Source organism: Mytilus trossulus, unplaced genomic scaffold, assembly GCF_036588685.1.
Source record: "Mytilus trossulus isolate FHL-02 unplaced genomic scaffold, PNRI_Mtr1.1.1.hap1 h1tg000128l__unscaffolded, whole genome shotgun sequence".
In the NCBI taxonomy this organism is placed as follows: Eukaryota; Metazoa; Mollusca; class Bivalvia; order Mytilida; family Mytilidae; genus Mytilus; species Mytilus trossulus.
Window position 1 is genome coordinate 2,537,361 of NW_026963301.1, and position 23,570 is coordinate 2,560,930.

Below are 23,570 nucleotides of genomic sequence, written 5' to 3' on the forward strand. Positions count from 1 at the left end.
ACATTGATAAAGTAAACACTAAGTGACTTTTTGCCTAACAAAAACATCAACTTTCACATGAATAGGATCATCTAGGCTAACAGTAATATGACATGTATATGTGACCCAAAAAAACACTGAAATGAAACTTTTATATTAAAATCTTAATCAATTTTTATACAAAATTTATTTTATTTTCTCAGTTTGATTGCAATTGGATTTATTATAGTCTGGGCTTTTATCTGTCTTGCATTTTGTTTTATTTCAATTTTTGTGACTTGCGTCATAGGAGTATTATATAATTAGTGACTTGAAAAACTGATGTCTTCAAATTTCGGAAATTTCCAAAGTTTGTCAGTACATATTTATAAATCCGCCATTATATATCAATGTGCTTGTTCAATAAATGATAGACACTTGGTGCCCTTTAATATATTTAATATGAATGTGAACATGCAATGCCGATATCATCCTAAGTAATTGACTGTACATAGCGGGTATTTCGTCTTCCCATTGGAAATATTCTTGCCTTGTGTATTTCTATTCGCATTAATAACGACGGTTTTAGTTATTTCATTTAGTCATGATGTTGTCTGCCTTCCTTTGACGTTTGATATCTTAATTCATCAATGATATATTTACATGTCTACTAACACAGTCGTATACATTTAATCCACAATATGGGCAAGTTAAAAAAAACATTCTGAAAAAGGGGATTTCCGGATTTTTTTCTGCTATGGTGTTTGAGGGTTATTGCTTGATTGTTTTTCCTTTTTTGATCATCATATTGCCTGTTTGTCGCCTACTAATTGTTTTTTATAGCCTCATAACATTATTTTTCATTTTTTTATTTGATGAAAATCTTGAAATATATTTCTTCTTTGTTGAATTGATAGACAATTTTAATTTTTAACAATTTTTAATCTTCTTCTTAGTTTACATGAAAAACACGTTGCTACTTATTGAATGGTCCCATTGAGGAGTTGTTGTCCTTGATTGACGCCTTTTACTAATATTTCTGTTTCGGCCAATTTTTGCTATATCTAAATATGTAAAAGATAAGCAGAAACTTTGGACATGCACACATTATCAGCAATGCATGATATATAAAACTTAAATATTACCGGAATCATTGGATGACTGTTTAATAAATAATTGCAATCGAATAACGATTGTAGACTGTGTATTGTGTTTTTGCGTATTATATCAAAACTTATTAAGTATAATAGATAGGTACACACTGATATGATGATCATCTATATATATAAACTTATGCCACATTTGTTTTTTTTGGGCTGATACTGTTGTGAGATGAGAAAAAGTATATTCAATTTGCATATATATACTAGGATACTTTATTCCAGCTTAATGAATATTTACAATGTTTTACAAAATAATCATACATGCATCATAACACATCAACAGAATATGATAATAAAATATTAAATGCATTTAAATCCATAAAATCACACTAAAACAGTACAACGTTAAGTATATCGTTTAGAATGACATTCTTAAAATGGTTATTAGTTAACAGAGTAGTTTATCGGCTATTTTTAACTATTTACCCAGTTTTTTTTAAGTCTCTAATGTTTGAACAGATTATAATTGCATTTATTTATAAGTAAAGAGGTGTCTCCAGTTATCTTGTTTGATATATATGTCTGAGTAGAAAGTTGATGAACCAGGCCTTGAAGGCATAAAACTTTGCTCTGTGCTCGGAGCACAAAAATCATGCTCAAAATGTGAAATCCAGCAATTTGATTGGTTGATTCTTGAGTCTGAGTACAAAAATCGTGCTTGAAAGTTTTATGACCGCAAGGCCAGGGGTTTGTCAAAGAACGTCTCGTCTTTTTTCTAAAAAAGTTCATCGGAAGGTACCAAGACCTTTTTGATAAATATTCCGTATCAACTTCACAAATAATACACGATGGTCTTGATGTATGGATTTTGCGTACTGATGTTGTTTATCATCTTAACAACGTGTTTAATTGTTCTTTCATCTGTCTTTGTTCTATTATTAATATTGATTTTTTTTGATTTTTTTTTTTATATCCTTTTGACGCGGCTCGGTCTCAATACATCTCGTCAATGTGTTTGTATTGGCTTTCGTTTTTTTGTGGTTTGTTTTGTATTTGCGACTTATTGTTTTTCTTTGTTTTTTTATAACGTGACTCTGTACTTTAAAAGATCCCGTCAGTATGATATTGTTCTATTTTATGTCATTATAATATATTTCTTTTATCAATTACAAAATACTTGGAACCAAAAACGTTAAAATCATTAAATCGTGAAGTGGAATTAACTATTTGTGGATTCTTATAAATTCTATATAACTTTTGGACTATTTCAAATCTCGGTCTATTTCTGAAATTTATTCTTACATACTTTTGATTTTTAAACCCTATTTGTTAACATTGCCTACGTAAATTTTTAAATGTTTGTATGTACATTTAACGACAAATCTATGTGACGTATAAAATTTTCTGACGTCAAACAAACAAATCAATGAATGTGTTTGTAGCTTTTCTTTTAAAATAGTTACACGATGATGACTGCTGTACCTATATTTTGACTATTTTATTTATTGTATCTGTTTAGTAAACGCATTCATTGTAAATATAACGAAGTTTGATATATATGTCTGAGTAGAAAGTTGATGAACCAGGCCTTGAAGGCATAAAACTTTGCTCTGTGCTCGGAGCACAAAAATCATGCTCAAAATGTGAAATCCAGCAATTTGATTGGTTGATTCTTGAGTCTGAGAACAAAAATCGTGCTTGAAAGTTTTATGACCGCAAGGCCAGGGGTTTGTCAAAGAACGTCTCGTCTTTTTTTCTAAAAAAGTTCATCGGAAGGTACCAAGACCTTTTTGATAAATATTCCGTATCAACTTCACAAAAAATACACGATGGTCTTGATGTATGGATTCTGCGTACTGATGTTGTTTATCATCTTAACAACGTGTTTAATTGTTCTTTCATCTGTCTTTGTTCTATTATTAATATTGATTTTTTTTTAATATCCTTTTGACGCGGCTCGGTCTCAATACATCTCGTCAATGTGTTTGTATTGGCTTTCGTTTTTTTGTGGTTTGTTTTGTATTTGCGACTTTTTGTTTTTCTTTGTTTTTTATAACGTGACTCTGTACTTCAAAAGATCCCGTCAGTATGATATTGTTCTATTTTATGTCATTATAATATATTTCTATTATCAATTACAAAATACTTGGAACCAAAAACGTTAAAATCATTTAATCGTGAAGTGGAATTAACTATTTGTGGATTCTTATAAATTCTATATAACTTTTGGACTATTTCAAATCTCGGTCTATTTCTGAAATTTATTCTAACATACTTTTGATTTTTAAACCCTATTTGTTAACATTGCCTAGTATGTAAATTTTTAAATGTTTGTATGTACATTTAACGACAAATCTATGTGACGTATACAATTTTCTGACGTCAGACAAACAAATCAATGAATGTGTTTGTAGATTTTCTTTTAAAATAGTTACACGATGATGACTGCTGTACCTATATTTTGACTATTTTATTTATTGTATCTGTTTAGTAAACGCATTCATTGTAAATATAACGAAGTTTGATGAGACTATCATCAAAGTGAAAGGTTTAGCGCTATAAAACCAGGTTTAATTTACCATCTTCTACATTTTAAAATGCCTTCACCATGTCAGGAGTATGACAGTTCTTGTCCATTCGTTTTTTGATGCGATTTGTTATTTGATTTTTTTCCATGTGAATATGGAATTTCCAAATTGATTTTCCTCTAAGTTCAGTATTTTTGTGAGTTTACTTTTTTCAAAGCATATCTATTACATTCAAATAACAAATAAAACTAGTTTTCAATGGAACTCGTATTACAATCCGAACATAATCTATCTCTACCTTCAATATCATAATACGTACCTGTCGCTATGTTTAAATAATGTGCACAAATACGGTTTTTATAAAATATTCGGTTTTAACATTATTATTCACTTGTTTGTTTTTGTTTATGAAATACAAATATTAATTTCAGACATGTTCAAAGAAAGCATTTGCTTTGCATATAAATGTTTCAACCATTCCCTCTTTCAAATGTCTCCATGCACAAATCATTATTATCTACCTTTTGACTTATTGACATATTTTCCCAAAATATCTGCAACCTTACTGCACAAGTTTTGCTTATCATTATTTTAACAGCTACTACACATATTATCGAAACAATTTTTAAATACACAATTATCAAAAGATAATAATTCTATCCATTTTTTCCATTCTATATTCTCTCTCTACACACATAGGTATTATACTCAGTTCACACTATACAACTTTAATAACAGTACTCATTTCAAGTTTAAGTATACGTTTCAAAAAATAATTATGAACCCTTTTCAATATCTGGTGCCTTATGGTACCTCAAAAGTTCACAGCCATAGTTCAAACTACTAGTACTTGCAACATTTTTCAAGTTTCAAATTAAATCAAAAATATTTCATGGTTATAAAAATCATCCTTTTCCTTGTTTTAACAGTCTATTTAGTGTATTAACAAACTTACCAGACGTATAATTATAGAAAATTCTAAATACATAAACATATCACAAATCTCAATGGTATTATAATTTGAAACCCGTTTTTCTGCTAATGTTTGGTTACATATTAACTTCCCAAAAATGCGAAATCAACGATCTTCCGCGATAGTTTTTAAGATAATCGACACCCTTCTTAAACATAGGTACCATTTCTACATGAAACCTTCAGTGTTTAAAATGTTATGAAATAATTTACACTGGATTTGTGTCAATACACCCTTACCAGTTATACGGTATTCATTTAGTATGTTGTCAAACCCAGGAGTGGTATCTTGTTAGAGTTGTCGTATGCCATGAGTTAAATCAATCTCGATCAGTGAACGTGTCGTTTAAATATTTGAAAACAGGTTGTATTGCAATTGATTGTTTTTTCTTTTCTCCTTCGTTATGCGTATTCCCGACAGTGTATTAGAATATATAGACAATAACTGTTTAGGGACTTTAAATATCAGCTGTATTTGTACGAGGCTAGGAAACAAGGTGTATGCGAGCTTTTAGCGAGCTACTACACTTGTTTCGAGCCGAGTACAAATTCAGCTGATATTTAAAGACACCAAACAGTTATTATCTTTATCCTGCAATTAATTCTGTATTTTGTTTGTGTTTTAAAAGACACACAAACTAACATATTTAGCATTTATTTTCGATTTGTAATCCCTTGAGGCCCGCGTAGTAATATCAAAATCCCACATTCTGCTGGAGACGGGTTCCCAAAAACAAAAGAATCTCGAATGGTCAACAATAATACATCGCTGAAGGTGAATAATTATCTATTTTAACATATTAACAACTAATTCCAACAGCAAATACAAATAACAACACATTGTCAAATTTGAAACAGAAGTGTACGAGTTGTCCTCCGCTTCAGACTTGACATACACTAAACATTCATGCTGAAATTGATATGGTTGATTTTGTAACACAATTATACATATGCAAGTTTGAAATCAACAATTGTCATCGTCATTGGAATGCAACTCGAATAAACATTTTGAGGTCAGACATGTTAAAACAATACTCAGTCCGGCAGTTGTGGTAGCTATATAGCGATATCTGTAAAGTATACGGATACAGCATAGCGATATCTATAGGGCTGTATCTACTATTATATAGTAAGACACTTAATTCCAGGTGAAAATTAGTATTACGTGTTCTTTTGAATTTCCAGAAAAAAACCAACTTTGTGTCACTTCTACGTAACCGATACAACAAATTTTCGTTTCAGTGTTTGTACTGTTTATCGCGTCACATCTTTTTTGTTTGTATTTTCGTTTATCAATGATCAATTTAATTCTGTTGTCATTTATACGTTTTCATTTGAAACTTATTACGCTGATATAGATTGTCATTGTGAAAAAAAACAGCTCTCAGTAATCGATAGTTTGTCAATTCTAGATATTATATAAAAAATCTATTTTCAACGAGGGTTCAGAAGGGAGTGTACAATTAGAATAGATCGTTGTCTTCTGTGAAATATTAGTTTTGTTACATTTACACATTAATAACATTTCATTTTCTTTAAGTGTTTCTCTAGAATTTCTACGATATCATCAAAACCGCCTTCTTTTGCTAGGATTATGGGTTTCAGTTTTGGACAACGCGCAGCATTAACATCAGAATTGTACTTTAAGAGAGCGACTACTACATCTTTGTGCCCGTATTTACAAGCACCCTGAAGTGGAGTGACTCCGCCCTCCTCCCAATAATTAACGTTTGCTCCTCGACTTATAATAAGTTCTATAACATCAAGTTTATTATTTCTTGCAGCATAGAATAAAGGCGTTTTTCCATCTCTGTCGCATGCGTTTATGTTCGCCTTATTATAGATAAGCATATCAACTATTTGTGCATTCCCATTGCTACATGCTTGATGTAAAGCGGTACTATCATAACAGTTTTTAGCATTGATGTCACAGTTGTGTTTAATCAACAATTTGACTGTATCTAAATTACATTTCGAAGCATACAACAACGGTGTAAACTTTTTATTATCGCTCTGATTGATATCTGCATTATTATCAATCAATAATTTTGCTATATTAAAGAATCCGTTTGCACAGGCCATCAGGAGAGGCGTTTCTTCTTTACAGTTACCTGCATTAACGTTCATCCCAATTTGAATCAATAATTTCACAACTTCAAAATGTCCGTTAAAGCAAGCAGCGTGTAAAGCGGTATCACCCCCTACATCCCTTACATTTAGATCAACACATTTGTTTATGTGAAGACTATGATTACTGAAAGGAACACATAATGAGAGATTATCCGATGAACGTGATATACTGTTTTTGCTACCAATGCTTCTTTTAATAGGCTCGTTACCAAAAAGTAGTAGTTTGATTATATCCATGTGACCATAGCAGCAAGAAATATAAAAAGGTGTTTGATTCTTGTGATCAACTGAATCTACTTCAGCTCCATGACTGACTAATAAAAGTACAATATCTACATGATTGTTTAAACAGGCATAATGAAGGGCGGTCGATTCATTTTGATCAGCGCTATCAAACGCAACATTAATATCTAGTAGAAATGTAACTATGTCTGTATGCCCATTAAATGAAGCAGCCATCAAAGGAGTTATTCCTGTATCCATTGGCTTGTTGATAAGATTATCATGTGCACCTTTTTTTACCTCGTCTTTTTTAAATGCAGCACTCTTTCTATTTTTATATTTGTTCCTGTCACTTTTATCTATTAAATCGTGCTGAAATAGAAGCTTAGCAATATCTACATGTCCCATCTGGCAAGATATATAAAATGGAGTACAGTTACAATTTTGAAGTTGATGGACATCTTTGTCAAAGAGCAACAGTGTTTTTACAACTTCCACATGTCCTTGTTTGCAAGCTATATAAAGGGGTGATCTATTGTGTTCATCTCTTTGGAAAACTTGATCTGTAAATTTATCTGCTAGATATTCGACGAAATCTTTATATCCTTTATATGATGAAACAAATAACGGAGTTGAACCATCATTTCCCAGTGTGGTCACCTTTATCTGCATCTTACTTAAATTATTCAAAAAAAGTTCTCGGTATTGTCGGAAACGTGTTTGTATATTACCAAACACATCCCAATGATACCCTTGCTCTATATCCAAACCGAGCCTGTCAAAGTATGAACTTTCTAACTCAGTGGGCAGAAGCTGCACAAAATCATTAGGTTTCTCGTCGAGTGAACGTAACTGAATCCGACTTGACAGCAACGAACTGTCACCAAATTTTATCACGGACTTGAACATTAACGGAATCATAACAGCTGAAATGATGTCAAACATCTTGTCATGAATGGCTACATATTCAGATTCATTTTCTGAAACGAAAAGATGCACCTTGTGTTTAAGGCTCTGCTCAATTTCAAGTAACGAATAATAACTTTTTATTGTAGTTTCACGAATAATCATTTCAACACAACTAGTGATTCTTGCTGAATTCCCATCGAAAATCTTCTTATCTAAAGCATTGTTGTGAAGAACTAATAAGCAAAGTGCTATAAACGAGGACTCGTGTCTCTGCTTAATGTCATTGACTTCCTTTTGTATAAGTTCGATTGGATATTTAAAAAAACTTGGATCTTTCTCCGTCATATTTGAGTAAATCTTACACATTAAAGGAAAAAATGGAAATAGATCAAATGTTGAATCATCTATCCCATGAGCTATGTCTCTAGGGATATACGATAGTGCTATTGATCTCATTTCCTCGTGTGAAAGTCTAGTAGTACCTTCAAAGTTAAACTCTTGAATGTCTAAACATTTCAGCTGTGGAAAGCATTCACTCTTGTAAATACCAACTCGTGTTGTAATAAGAAACTTATTATTTGTGTTTGGTTGTAGCAATTTTTCAATTTTCGAGTCATTTTCTGTCCATTGATCAGCCTTTTGCTGATCGATTGAAAATTTCCCGCATATATCTTCTATTAAGAATAATTGTTTAGTTTTTGAATTGTAATATTTGACAACATCATCAGGCTGATATATTTCTTCAATTTCGTATCCTTCTTCTTTTTGTAACTTTAAAGCCACATGCTTAGCAGTTGCTGATTTACCACATCCTGCGTGTCCTACTAAAATTACTGCTTTGTGTGTTGTTAATGATTTAGTAACGAGTTCTAAAATCTTTGTTCTAACAAACTTTTTATCTTCTTCTGACCAATTCGACATCGTCTTTCTTCCTATTTCTGAAACAATACAACGAATGCATGATTAGCTGTCAAGAAATAAGCTACAGACTTTTGTTTTTGTCCGGCTATCATTTTTAAGCAAATTTGTATTAAAATTGAGAAAAGGAATAATTTATGTGTCAAATAGACAATAACCTGACCAGAAGAGCAGAAAAAGCAAAAGTCTACAGATTGGTCTTCTACACAGCGAGAAAGTTCAATCCTCAGAGGCGTGTTTCAGCTGACCTTTTAACAAAAAAAAGCATATCAGTTCGGTGATAATGGACGTCATACTAAACTTCGAAATTCATATATGAACTTAAATTTAAATTATACAAGACTAACAAAGGCCAGAGGTTCCAGACTTCGGACAAGCGCAACTATGCGGTTAGCAGATAGAAAGACTTGTGGTCTGAGAGTCAATAAGACCCCCCCCCCCCCCCCACCCCCAAGTCATAATATTTGTAAAAGGGAACCATTAAATTTTAAAGTACGGTCGTCTTCAAGACAGAGCATTGGCTCACACCGAACAGCACGCTATAAAGGTATCCCAAAATAGTTAAGTGAGATCTCAACCCTTCCCTTATCCCACCAGCCAATGTAGAAAAATCTAAATCACCAATTCATTTATCAAAGGCTATGAACAAAGTTCGATTCGGAAATATATATAAGGCATTATCATCGCTATAATATAGGTCTATCTTCTCATTTATTTCAAGTGCTCTATGGATTTATGTTCATTAAATACTTAGCCAAAACCGCAATCAATGGCAATTGCAGACATTTTACGAGTAATGTTTGTTTGTTTGTTAACATAGACATGATTTATATGCATGTTGGTAATGAAATTTCATGTAATCGTCATTGATCGAATAAATTAACATTGCCAAACATCAACATGCGTTTGTAATTTTTTTTGCATCACGGTTTCCGTCGCGTTCTACCGATAGGTCCAGGTCCAGTGGTTACTATCAATGGAAGTGAAAGAGGTACTGGTAAATCAAAACAAAGCCAGGAATCTAATAATTCAATAACAATACCCTTCTGAGGATTAAAACGGGCAAAATACTTGATCACAATAGGTCAAGTAAGAACCCCTTTTTGGTCGTGTAACGTTTAGCTATTTACTGGAAAGTAGAATACTTCTGTTGCATACATATGGGCTGTTTTGACAATACAATGCACATATATCGGGTACAAACATCATTGAGTGATGCGCAATTACTGAATAAACTCATCATAGAAACCAGGACTAAATTGTATGTATACGCCAGACGCGCGTTTCGTCTACAATCAGCACAATTTTAGCATTTCAGTTAAGTCTTGAAAGGAAGTGTCCGCATTTGTTTTCACTCTTAATATTTTAATGTAAGTTGTATCTGATGAGAAAACATAATATACATAAAGGATAAGAGTGAACACGGATGCAGCCACTGTCATTTTTGACAAAAATCATCTGAAAAGTGACATATGAAGGAATATTTGATAGATTAATCATATTTAATTTTCAATTTGAGCGTTTTCAATGACTTAATCAGTTAAAATCATGATATGGTTGGAATCGACTGGAGTAGACACTCAAGTGTTTAAAAGTGTCCAAAGCTGAATCTGAAAATTGAGACCAAAATCGGCACTTACTGGGCCTACCCCATAAATTGTCTAAAGGCTTTAAATTTTGATAAACATTCTTGTAGTTATTACATACCTGAGCGATTTATATTCTCCGTTTCTAATTTCAATACTCTTTCTGTCAATTCGTCCAATTGCCTCTGTTGATTAACATCTTGTTGAATTGAGGCCACATCAATAGTACCGGATAGACAGGCTACCAGTAGAGATGAAATTTCTCCATTGCACAATGACTCTTGTGCAAGTCTTTTAATAGCCTAAGTCATGAAAAAAATCTTAAACTATAGACATAGTTAAAAAGGTTTTAGATTTTGGTAATCTCTATCAAACAATAAAATGACTCCTTTTTTTGTTAAAATGTCCTTTATATATCATTTCAAGAACCATTTTACTTTGATTTATTTATGGAATATCCAAAACTAAGAATTTTTAATTCGCAAAACCTTTTATTATGGATTATGACAAATGATGATGATAATTTTATTAAAAATGAAGCAAATATTTTACTTCAAACTGCGAATATTTTACTTCAAACTGCAAATATTTTACTTCAAACTTAGAAGTAAGAAATAATACTGTCAAATAAAAACTAATACAGGTTTTAATGATAACATATCTTTCTATTGCCGAACTGACAATGTCGTATATACTGTTCTTTTGTTTTTATATCAATCATATTATAATGTTCAATTTAATATCGTTTCTAAACCTTTATTTAGGTTTTGTCTATACAACACATATTTGATTTGATTTGCTTTATGTCCAGGTTTAGCAATTGTGTATGGAGGCCATAAAAACACTAGGAAATGATACCTGAATACACGAAAACATATGATAATTCCCCATATTCTACATTTTAAGTATTATTTTATAATATGAACCAAGTCTGAAATGTTACAGTTTTTCTCCATTTGTTTGATAGATTTGAGGTTTTGATAATGCCATTTGATTACGATTTTTTTAAATTTACCTCGGAGATCGATATTGTTATAATTTTACTTTTAAAATATATGTAATCTGTCAAACAAAATGTGTTGTTACTTTTTGTTTTTACAAGTAAGTAGTACTAAACATTTAGTTTGCTTTATTATAAGGGAATTTTGTAAAAATACTATACTCTAACTCTTTTTGTCGGCTTAGTTATGGGTGCATGACAAGTTGAATTCATATTGTTCTCGCTCCTTTCATATGGATGAAATACAAAGAAATCAAACATCCATTATTATCAAGCAATTGTCGTTGAGTTCTTGGGTATACTAGTTTAATCACAATTTTAATGTTGAACGAAGTCGCAAGTAGTTAACGTTTATGTGCAAAACTGTGCAAGACTACACAATCAAATTACGAGAAAAGTTGACTATTTGCTTACATGTAAAACCTTAGCATATCCCTGCACTGTATCTCAGTATTCACTGGTGGTCGCTTTGTTAAATCTTTTTTTCTTTTCATGTCTTTGGTAGAATAAATGAGGCCGTTTATTATTTTTCTTTTGAATTATTTTGATAAATGAAGATGTATTAAAGCTTACTATACGGTTTTGGGGTAGATTTAGTTGAAGCTGAATGTGCATCGGTTTGTTTATTATTATTATTATTATTATTATTATTATTATTATTATTATTATTATTATTATTATTATTATTATTATTATTATTATTATTAGTATTATTATTATTATTATTATTATTATTATTACCTGTGAAACACAATCCCAAACTGTACGAAATTCGTCTTCTGAAACACATCCATCTTTTGAATGGACAATAACATTCCGGTAGTGTCCCAACCGCGAAATGTCAGATCCAAGATCTATCAAATGGTCAGATGGAAGTTTGTCAGAAAAACTTAAATCCGTAAAATGTCTCAATAAGAAAGTCATTAAAGTCATGTCAAAGTTCGTTGATGATAGTTCACCTGTAAAATCATATTTTCGTTTAATTACATATAACCATTAACACAGTCAATTGTCTTATAGAGTCATGAAGCTTTTACATGACAACTTATACTTTTGTGTTGTCATTTTATCTATATAACATGTTTAACCAAGACTGTATTTTCTCTTGATAACTCATATTAAGTCACCCTCTATTTTGTTTTGTATTGTTTAGTGAGTTTTAATTATGTTTTGCAGTTTATTTTGTATTATTATGGTTAACTCATTTTTGTTGGTGTATGTATATATAACCATAACGGTTTCTGTAGAATTTATCAAATTAAAACCCCCAAAATACAAAATGTGGTAAAACATATTTGCAAATGTTAAACTCATCCCTTTCCTTGTGGCATTTGAGTATTAGTACAACATTAAGAGCACACTTCAACATTCAGATGAAATGGACATTACTTCTCATTTCGATACATAACACAAAACTATCTTACAAAACACACAAGAGATCTCGGAGTACTGACAGTTAATTAAAGCTAGTCAAAAGAAAATAATTAAAGACAAGTTAATTTTCATTGTGGCGTTTACAAGTTTTAGAACATAGCTAATGCTGGTAGTCAATGTGACTATTTGCGCTATACAATTTATGTGTGATTCTTTTCAATATTTGTAACACATCATTGACATTAATTAAGATGGAACACTAACATTTTTGTTATGAATAGTTGCATACTTAGTTCTTCATCTATCAATATGATTTACCTGCTGGATATAATAACTCATATTGTGTTTGAGTAATACACCTTCTCTGCTTAAGTTTCAATATGTTATTTTGTTTCTGTACAAGAAATGTTTGAAGTTGGTTCGGGTGAAATTCATGGTCAAAGTGTCTCCTCAGTGCACGTGGAGCTATATGCAACAAGAGACATGCTAGACGTAAATAGCGTTTGGTGTCGTCCCTTAGCTGTAGTTCACAGTTTTCCATCTATAAATAGTAGTTGTTAAGTTAGTAATAGAATACATAAGTACAAATCAAAAGTTCATACAATTTTCATCTCACTAATAAAGAAATTCAAAGTGCAAAAACACTAGTATTTCTATACAATAAGAATAACTTTCGAAAAATTGTGTAGACTTCACACGTCTTAAATACGAAAGCCATATTATAATTGACAAGAAATGTTGTTCTTTGTAGGGGACTTGTAATTGCGTATGAGAACTAACGCCCAAGTCCTTAAGTTGCAATCATGTTGTTGATACTTGATTAACTATTATATCAAATTTATTGAACAACCTAATAAAGTCGGTGAAGCATTCAGTTCTATTTTCGACAACATACTCTTTTGTATAGAATGCAAAAAAGGTCATTTAAATGACATTGAATAGTTGCTTTTCAAATCATAAAGGAGATGAAACTTAAATTGCATGGTGATTATTTTTTATACAATGTATATGTTGTGTACAAATTGTAATGTTGTACAAATTATAATTTGTACAGATACTTTGTACAAGTTATCATTTCTTTGAAAACAGCTTAACACAAATGGATGATGCAAGCACACAGTCTTTTGCTCCGCATATTTCTGTCATATTTTCACAACTACATGATACAATCTAATACTGAGCATTAATACAAATATAAAATTAGAATTAAAACCATTCAGGTATCCTCATTTCCAGTTGGATGACAAGGAGAATAGCACTAAATGTTAGGTTGAAGTATATGAATTTGAATTTAAAACATTAAACTCATACAATTTAAAAGATAAAACTGTATCACCTGGTGCAAGAAGGTATGTGTCAAAAAACTTATAACTTGTACAAAAACACTACAAATTATAATTTGTACAAACTTACATCTTGTACACAACATATATAATCTAATTTAAAAAAATGAGGATACTTCCTGGAACAAACAATATGTATCACATACATATAGATATATAGACAGCCACTCAAATCAAGAGGTTATAAGAACAAAAATATTTTAGAATCTTTCGTTAAAGCAAAAGAAAAAGACCGAACAAACCTACTTTAATACAAACAAAAGACGGCCCAGACAATTAAAATTCCGTTTGTTGTTAGCTTTCATCCTCACCTGACAAATCTTTCATCAATTGTCCACAAACACTGACGTCTTATTGAAAATGAACCTTTCTTAAACGAGATTTTTCAATCACCTCCCGTTATGGCTGACCGCAGACCCAAAAAAACTCAAAGATATTCTAGTATCATCCAAAGTATCTAAACGGGAGATATCAATTATCGGAGGTTATAAACCATGCGGAAGGGGCAATTGTAAGTGCAAAGTCGCCAACATCGAAACCCAGTTCATCAGTACAGTCACTAAGAAAAATTACAACATATTTGTATCTTAAAATTGCTAAACGCAAAATTGCATTTATGTTCTAACGTGTGGAACTTGCAAATTACAATATGTTGGTGAAACAGAAACCCCATTAAACATCCGACTAAATAACCATCGGTCATTTTATACAAAAGAAAGGAACTGCCAAATTACAAGACACCTTTTAAGAGCAGGACATGATTTTGAAAACCGTCACATTTCAATTCATTGAGATAAATTAAAATTGGGATACACAAGGAAGACAAAAAGGAAAAAGATTGTGCATGCACCAGTTACGAACTCTTAAACCTGATGGACTCAATGGGAGAGACAAAAAAAAAGATTTAAAGGCAAAACAAAACCATAATTATCTTCAAATCATACAAATTAATTTATAGAAATTCATACAATTAATCGAACATCTATAAATGTGTTAAACTTTTATTCCAACTTCATGTACTTGTAGCTACAAACATATTTTATACCCCTTCAATAAATATGTTACACTTTTACATCAACTCTTGTATAGATTAAGCTACAAAATTGTTTTTGTCATGCATCCGATTTCACCTTGAGAGATGCACACGACTGATGAAGCTAATTTGTTTAGCGAAATATTGCGTATTTCTATTTAAAATCTAATAGAACTTTTAATGTATAAATAAGCGTGTTTAAGTTATATTCTTAGACATTTATATACGATATGCATTTGTTTAAAAGTGCGATTTGTTATCAAAGCTGAAAAGAAAGAGATGATTTCTGGATAATTATTATATTCTATATATATATATAAACGAGCCTAAATTGAAAACTACGTTTAAACCTATGATTGCGTTGGATAAAATCCGCAATTTTTATACGTGTGCATGTAAAACAAATTTCGTTGTAGAAAGCCCGAAAGGTCTTAAAACAGCACAAAAAACATTTTCCAAAAGGCCAAATAAGTGAAAAAGTATATCTAAACCGTCAATATATATAGGCGTAAAAAATAATTTTCACATGTGCAGATATATTTATTCATTAAATAAAATAGTAAAAAAAGTAAAAAGTTAACAGTTCCATTCTATCGATCTCATCCTTCCATTTGGGACTCTTATAATAAGACAATGAAATAAAGCAGTGGGCTTATGACATTACAAACTAAAATTATTTTTTTGGTTTGTCGATAAAAATCATGTATATTTTTTTTAACAATAACATACCAAGAGTCTTATTCTACCCCGTTTTGATGTTATCAAAGTTTTTTTTTTCTCGCATAGAGCATGATTCATGTTCAATGTATCAATAAGTAGTTAATGACTTACATTTTCAACTGGATATGTATAGCTATTTTGCAAGTAGTAACTATAGGAGTGTATGAATATGTCGATACTATTTCAACTTTTTACCTTGTTATATATCCACACAATCTGTATATCATACACACGTTTTTATATTCATTTTTTATGAATGCTATTCCTTAATATATCATTAATCTTAATTACATGGTATATGAAATCAGATGTATAGCTATTCGATATACATTTGCTTCAAAGTGCGATTTTTTATTAAAGCTGAAAAGAAAGAGATGATTTCTGGATAATTATTATTTGAGCTTACTTTTCATTTTTCTCTTTACAGACTATAGTGTAATTTTCTTTTAATTATACAAAATTTGGTATTTCATGCATAATCTGTACAAAATCTGACCATTTTGCACAACCAACAGTAACGTGTAAATGGCCCACTAATATGTACTTCAGTTTTCATCGTATTTAAGAGAGAGACAAAAGCATGATATAAACTATATTTTTAAGAAGTATTAAATTTTTTTATGGAATTTGATTCAGACCCTTATCTTACTTTAAGTTACTTTTATTTGAAAAATAACATAGAACTGCATGAATTTGAAATATCATTTGAATGACTATAAGACACCTAAGGGGATTAACTTTTTAAAAAATCAGCTAAGTGTTTTTATCACATAGTATTAATGAGGAAAAATCAAGCTTTTCAACAATCAAAATTAGTGTTTGTGAAACTGCTATATATCCAACAAAATTATTCCTATAAAGTGAGCGGTTCGAATTTCTACACATTTTCATATTTTTGTAAAAAGGTCAACATGGTCAAAGTAAATATTTTGTTAAAACTTTCTGAAAGTAAACGAGCCAAATCTATTTAAGTCAAGGTGTTGGGTACCCCGTTAATAGTTTATATATGTCAATATGTAAACCTGAATTACAGAAGTCGTGGGAAAAGTACTAAAAATCAAATGTTATGACGGCAATTATTCAAATAATATAAAATTTTATGTATGAACCAAGTTTATGATCGATCTCTTGCGGTAGTTTGTTCAATGGCAAAAAGAGCTGTTTATTTACTACCTTATACAACAATGGGTTGTAATCTTGGAAAAATAATTCAAATGCACTAATATTGAAATATGGTAGTATTTTAACAACCTTCATTGTCATGATAGTGTATCATTTTAATACTTATTTTCGAAAAGGTAATTACTTTTTTTCATTTTATATGAAATAATTTACCACTTAACATGGTCATTGAAATCATAACTTGTAAAATGTATGCAAATATAGATAAAATAAAGATTACGAAATATAAATCAAAGATGGTCATTAAAGTCTTTCTAAAGTGTCAGTAATTTATGATGTTGTATTTGAAATACATAAAATATACGTGAAGATACCAAAGTGTAAATAGATCCCCAAAGGTTTAACATATTTACTCTTGAAAAGAATATTTGAATGAGTTAATAATAGCACTTTTAAATTGATGCCCAGTTCACCAACATATATCGATCTCATGTAATTACTACAGCAACCTATACATTATTGTTTAAAATGCTTTAATATAAAAAAAAGAAGATTTGGTATGATTGCCAATGAGACGACTATCCACAAAAGACCAAAAATGACACAAACATGAACAATTATAGGTCAACGTACGGCCTTGAGCAATGAGCAAAGCCCATACCGCATAAAGTCAGCTATAAAAGGTCCCGGTAAGACAATGTAAAACAATTCGAGCCAGAAAACTAACAGCCTTATTTATGTAAAAAAATGAACATAAAAATCATGAAATTAATTTAACATTGTTTAAACTAATTTAAAACAACATACAGGATGACATTTATTAGTATATTAAAAGTATATTTAAGAATTAATTTAATTGTATTAAAACTGGTTTGACCCTATAAAATGTGGGGTCCTGCTAAGCCACTAAAGAAAAATTTATGCGCAACACTCGGACCAGAATTAATCTAGAGTATAGTGCTGTGTTCTTGAAAAAACGCAAAAGTCACGGAAATAATGTATATTCTTTCTATCCAATTATAATTCATTAGAGAGAGATGGTAAATATTTAGAAATAGGGTAGCATCTTTAAGTTTAATCAAGAATTTTCTAAAAGACCTCGTTTGGTCAGATCATTATATTTTAACCATTATCTTTTATATTTGATTTTCATGATTCCTAATTTGCGATCCACAGGAATGACAACACAACTATTAGCTTCAAGAACAGTTATTTATAAGAGTGTAGCATGTGTAGTGTATCATATAAATATTTAATATTTGGCTTGAAAACACCAAAAAGTTAAAAACACAAAACAAACCAACAAAACATTACCTGCCGGTATTTTATATGCCAAGTGCAATAACTCGAAATTATTTGTTTGTTTTACTTGCAGTTAATTCCTTTCCTTAATCAGCGGTATACTACTGTTGCCTCTATTTGGACACTTAACGTGTACATATAATTCATGAGCGCTAGCTTTTGAACTTGTCAAAGAAACTATTGATACAAACCTTCGATCTAAATCGTATCACTCTCCAACACGAATTAAAAAATCTATATATATATGATCTGTGCGGTACCAATTCCCCCAGGAAATAGTCGACTTTTGTTGAATTCGATTTTTTATCATGTTTTTAATTACTTTTAAATTTTTCGTTAATTTTTGTTCTTATGTATCCCATGATTTTTTAATGACAGATGTTTAGTTACAATTATTGGTTTTGAAGCTCTAAACTATTATACAATTAACTTTTTCATAGGTTAATACTCCTAACAAATATCATACAGGTACTTATTTCTCGAATTTGTCTGAAATATTGTTGATATAAACCTTTGATATATGTTACATAAAAAACGGAAACTAATTGTACAATTAATTATAAAAAAAGAAGATGAGGTATAAGGATTGTCAATGAGAACACTGTCCACCAGAGACCACAATGACACAGAAAGTATCAACTATGGGATTCCGTAAGGCCTTCAACAATGAAAAAAGCCCATACCACACAGTCAGCTATACTACGAATAATTTATATTTCCAGGGAGTATATTTCCTTTCCAAAAAAGTGTTCTTAAATTTCTTAAAAACATGAAAAACTTACACAATTTACAACATTGGATGCAAGCGCAGATGAACGGACAGATGGACGGCTGATTATTGTTACGTCACATGAACGAGATACACAGGGTAGAAAAGGTATACTTGTAAATAAAGAAATACAAAATCCGTCTTTTCCACTGAATACATACAAAAGTGATAATTATTTAGGATACTGCTAAGCTGGCTTTATAACATTTAAATGAGTTTAAGGCTATTATACACTAACAAATAAGTAAATACCACAAATAATTGTTCACTATTTAACGTCAAACACAGTATAATGCATTTAAGTGTTGTATTTATTGTACGTACAAATACGATATATAATTTCCTTTCAATTCATATTATCATAGGTTCATATTACCAAGTATTCAAACCATGGTGTTTTATGATATTTAACATCTGCACGACTAATGTTTGTAAAGGTAAACGTGGAAAAGCCGTTTATCTATTAAAAGATAGGACTTTTCTCTCTCGCAAATTACAGAGGTCATTAAAATTATAACGATGACATTGAAGTGTTAAGGTATTATTTTACGTTAAACTAAACCTTAACAATTATTTTACATTTATATTTTGTATTCTAGTAAATTTATTAACGAAGAAGGTGATTTTACTAAAAAAATAAAGGATATAGCTGCACCTGTCTTGTGAGGCATTCGTCTTCTGGTTTAACGTATTAAAGTGTTTTGATATTGTTTTACATTTATTATACAATAAACTCATCAGTGACGCTAGAAAAAAAACGTTAAAAAAGCTAAACAAAGTTATAGTAGAAGATCATTGAGAACCAAAAAGTTTTAAAAGTTTATCCAAATACAGCTAAGGTAATCTACTCATCAGGTAGGAAAACCTTATTTTCGAAACAATTCAAAGTTATGTGAACAGTTAATTTATAGTCATGACCATATCATTGACAATTGGTTCCTTGTAGAGTATACTAGTATGTGAAGGTATGATCATAACAAAAGATAGCGAGAGAGTAACGGTATTCAAGACTGAAATGACATAAAAGAAAGTGAGATAGATATTTTATTGTCATATTTTGTTATATAAAGATGTTACGCAATATGCAAAACTATTACATGTCTTATACCAAATTTGATATACAAGATGCTCCTTTGTAACCCCCCCCCCCAATATGTTTATCAATAGTTATAAGCAATAACTTCAAATAGCTACCAAAAGATCGGTCTTGATCATGTTGATTGCCGATCCAAATTAACATTTGCATTTTGTTACTTGTCCCCAGCTGAAGATTGTTAGTTTCCCATTAAAGTCCACTCTGTTGATTTATAAAAAGAAGGTACATCAACATGATCATTAAAACAATAAGTAATGAATGAGAATATCATAACACAATTAAATTCAAATTAAACAATTAGAAAAAAATGTACTCACTTTAGTCTATACTACATATGTATCTATCCTTGTTTATAAAATATTCCAGACAAATTTGACCACACGTTTGTTAATTGCATGAAACAAACTTTGCAGCATTTATATAATTTACAGAGTACCTTGTAATAGCTCTTCTTTGGTATGTTAAATTTATATAAATAGACTGACAAAAGCATAACTACGATAAGGGTAGAAAACTGGTTTGGATTTAAAAATAAATATCTTATCTGTATAAACAGATTAAAGGGCATTTGAATTTATTTTCGTTTTAATTTATTAAAAAGTAAATATTTGATAGTGTGTATCGGTCACATAAACTAGAACCTTTAAAAGGGCATTGGCTACGAAGTATATAAAAAATCAAAAGTATGATTTTTTTGTTACACTTCTTCGTACAAATACTTGGGCATATGGTTCGATGAGCATTTGACTATGGACAAAGCAGTTAAAGAACTTTCGAAGTCAGCTAGCAGGGCACTAGGCGCGCTATATGGAAAGTTCATTAGTGCTGGTGGAATGACTCACAGTGTATATACAAAATTATATTCCACTATGGTAGAACCCGTTTTATTCTACGGAGCAGGCATTTGGGGAACTAAAACATTTTCAGTGATTAATTCGATTCAGAATAAAGCATCCAAGTTATTCTTGTCAGCAGGCAAATATACATCAAATACCGCCGTCAGAGGTGACATTGGATGGTCTTCGTGTTTTACCAAACAGCGTATTGCTTGTATTCGTCTGATGTGTCGAATTAGTAGATCAGACGATGTCCGTATTACCCGTAAGATATCAGCATGGATTGCAAATAGGCGTAAGGGATGGTACTACCAAGTTAGCAAAATGATACAAAAGATTAATGCTACGGACATAGTGAACGATAATAGCATTACGACAAAATCTGCGATGAGAACAATTTATGAGCGCGTCATTATTGTAGACAACGACGAATTTGTTAGCGAACTTTTTAATGACAAGAACAATCCAAACGGCAATAAACTACGTACATATAGACATTACAAAGAAAAAGTAGAAACAGAAAAATATTTGAAACTTCAGTTGCCAAGATCGGTCCAACGAGTTGTTGCCCTGTTCCGAAGTGGATCGCTTCCGTTGGCAATCGAGACAGGCCGATACGCACGACCGCAAATACCAGTTAATGAAAGAAGTTGTAAATTCTGTCGGAATGACGTCTTAGAAAACGAGAAACACTTTTTAATGAACTACAATATGTATGATGACTTAAGATATAATTTATTTTCTCGAGCCAAAAACTTTATAGAAAACTTTGATACTCTTGATATTGACAGTCAATTTATCAGTCTTATGAAATGTAAAGAAATACAATCCTCATTATCATACGCACTTTTCAATTTTTATCAGAGAAGGAAGAAATTTATTTGAATATTAACATATATTTTTCATAGTTATATTTTTAAATTCTTTTTACTATCATTTTTATTATTGCTACTTTTAAGTACAGATATTTTTAGCTAGATCACTTACTTATATCATCACATTTTAAATTATTTTTGTTTCCCTAGAAATATATATATATATATATTTTCTCTTTCTTTTTGTCAGTTTTTATTTAAATAAGTGTATCCGGTATTTGGCAAAACCTTTTAAACATTGCTTATGTTTTTATCTGTAATCTTTTTATTAATATAGTCTATCTAATATTAATTGATACTTTTACTAGTAAAGATTTTTAAAAACAGCTTACTTATTGTGATAAACCAGTAATTATTTTTGAATTTTATAAAGAAATGCTCATTTTATTTTTTATATAAATGTACCGTTGTCTGTTGTGTTTTAAAGTGTCTCATAAGTCTATTCTAAGGCTGGATATTTGATCTTTGTTTGTATTATGAATTGTTGTATATATATATTGTATGATCAAATATGTGACACTATAATAAACTAATTATTTATTTTTATTTATTATTTTATTATTAATGAAAGTGACATAGTGAAACAACAATTTACTAATAGCAGCTAAAGTAGTTACATTTTGTCAAATTAAGCTAATAAAAACTAATAATTAATTATTCACTTGCAAGTAAATAATTCGACCTCATTAAACCTGTATTTATGTGAAATCCAATTTAACCCCGTTGAAAGAGATAGAATAACGCATGCATTGTCCGTGTACGGTTCTTCAAAGGAAAAGAAATTCAACATTGAAAGTGAAACAAAGTTAAATAATTTGCAATTGATTGACTGATTCGATCCACAAAAAATCATTCTTATTTAGGAAAAAACACGACGATAAACATCATTTTTTAATCTATAATATAAAATTTAGTAGACCTATAAAAATATAACTGGACGAGTTGCTTAAACTATTTATATCTACGTTTATGTTTATATCGCTTATATGGTCATATAAGGTCAACCCGAAATCCAATTCGATTGCGTCATTGCTAAAATTAACACGAAACGAATCTAAATATTATTGAGACCATGGCCTCTAAATTGTTTATTTTATACTTTTGATAGATTAGAAAAATGTTTTACATTTTTATAAATAAAATATGAGAATTTCAATCAAATTGTTGAACATGAATTTGACAGCTAGCTATATATAGTGCCCATTTAATGTTGTAACTTTTATTCCAGAGCTGTAATAACTTAACTAAAAGACAAGAACAATTTGTCTTTGAATCTATTTTTTTTCAACAGAAAATGCTAAATACCAAATGTGGAATCCATTATTGATCCCTGTGTACTTGTTTGTCTTGTTAACTGTTTTAGTCTAAGTGTCACTGAGTCTTATGTAGACGAAACGCTGTTGTTTTAAATTATAATCCGGGTACCTTTGATAACTATGAAACGTTGACGGACATGCACAGTCGATGTACTGTCCAAACATTTCATATTTATATATAAATCATATGAGATGGTGGTGTTCCAGGCCATTTTGACTGCAAAAAACACTGAAGGGTTTGAAACATCTGAAAATTCAGTTATCAGATGTATTTTGAACTTCAAGCCACAATGAGCCTTTAACGGACCTTTTTATTTGAATTGCAATTGAGTGAAGTTCAAAGTAACTATTACGAAAAGCTAAACTTCCATAGTAAGAGCTAAGAACATTGTGGCATGATATTCGTCATATTCGCTTTCGACCGGCACCACATGAATGATTTTCTTAAAGGGTCCCTA

General features: G+C 30.6%; 1 protein-coding gene across 1 annotated transcript; it reads right to left on the minus strand.

The window, feature by feature from the left end:
• Positions 1 to 6,076: 6,076 nt before the first annotated feature.
• On the minus strand, positions 6,077 to 13,241 carry LOC134700292 (uncharacterized). The gene is made up of 4 exons (XM_063561648.1): positions 13,019 to 13,241; positions 12,068 to 12,285; positions 10,448 to 10,628; positions 6,077 to 8,760 (listed from the first exon to the last, which is right to left on the minus strand). The coding sequence occupies exons 1-4, from the start codon at positions 13,239 to 13,241 to the stop codon at positions 6,077 to 6,079; spliced, it is 3,306 nt and encodes a 1,101-aa protein (XP_063417718.1).
• Between the last annotated feature and the right edge of the window lie 10,329 nt (positions 13,242 to 23,570).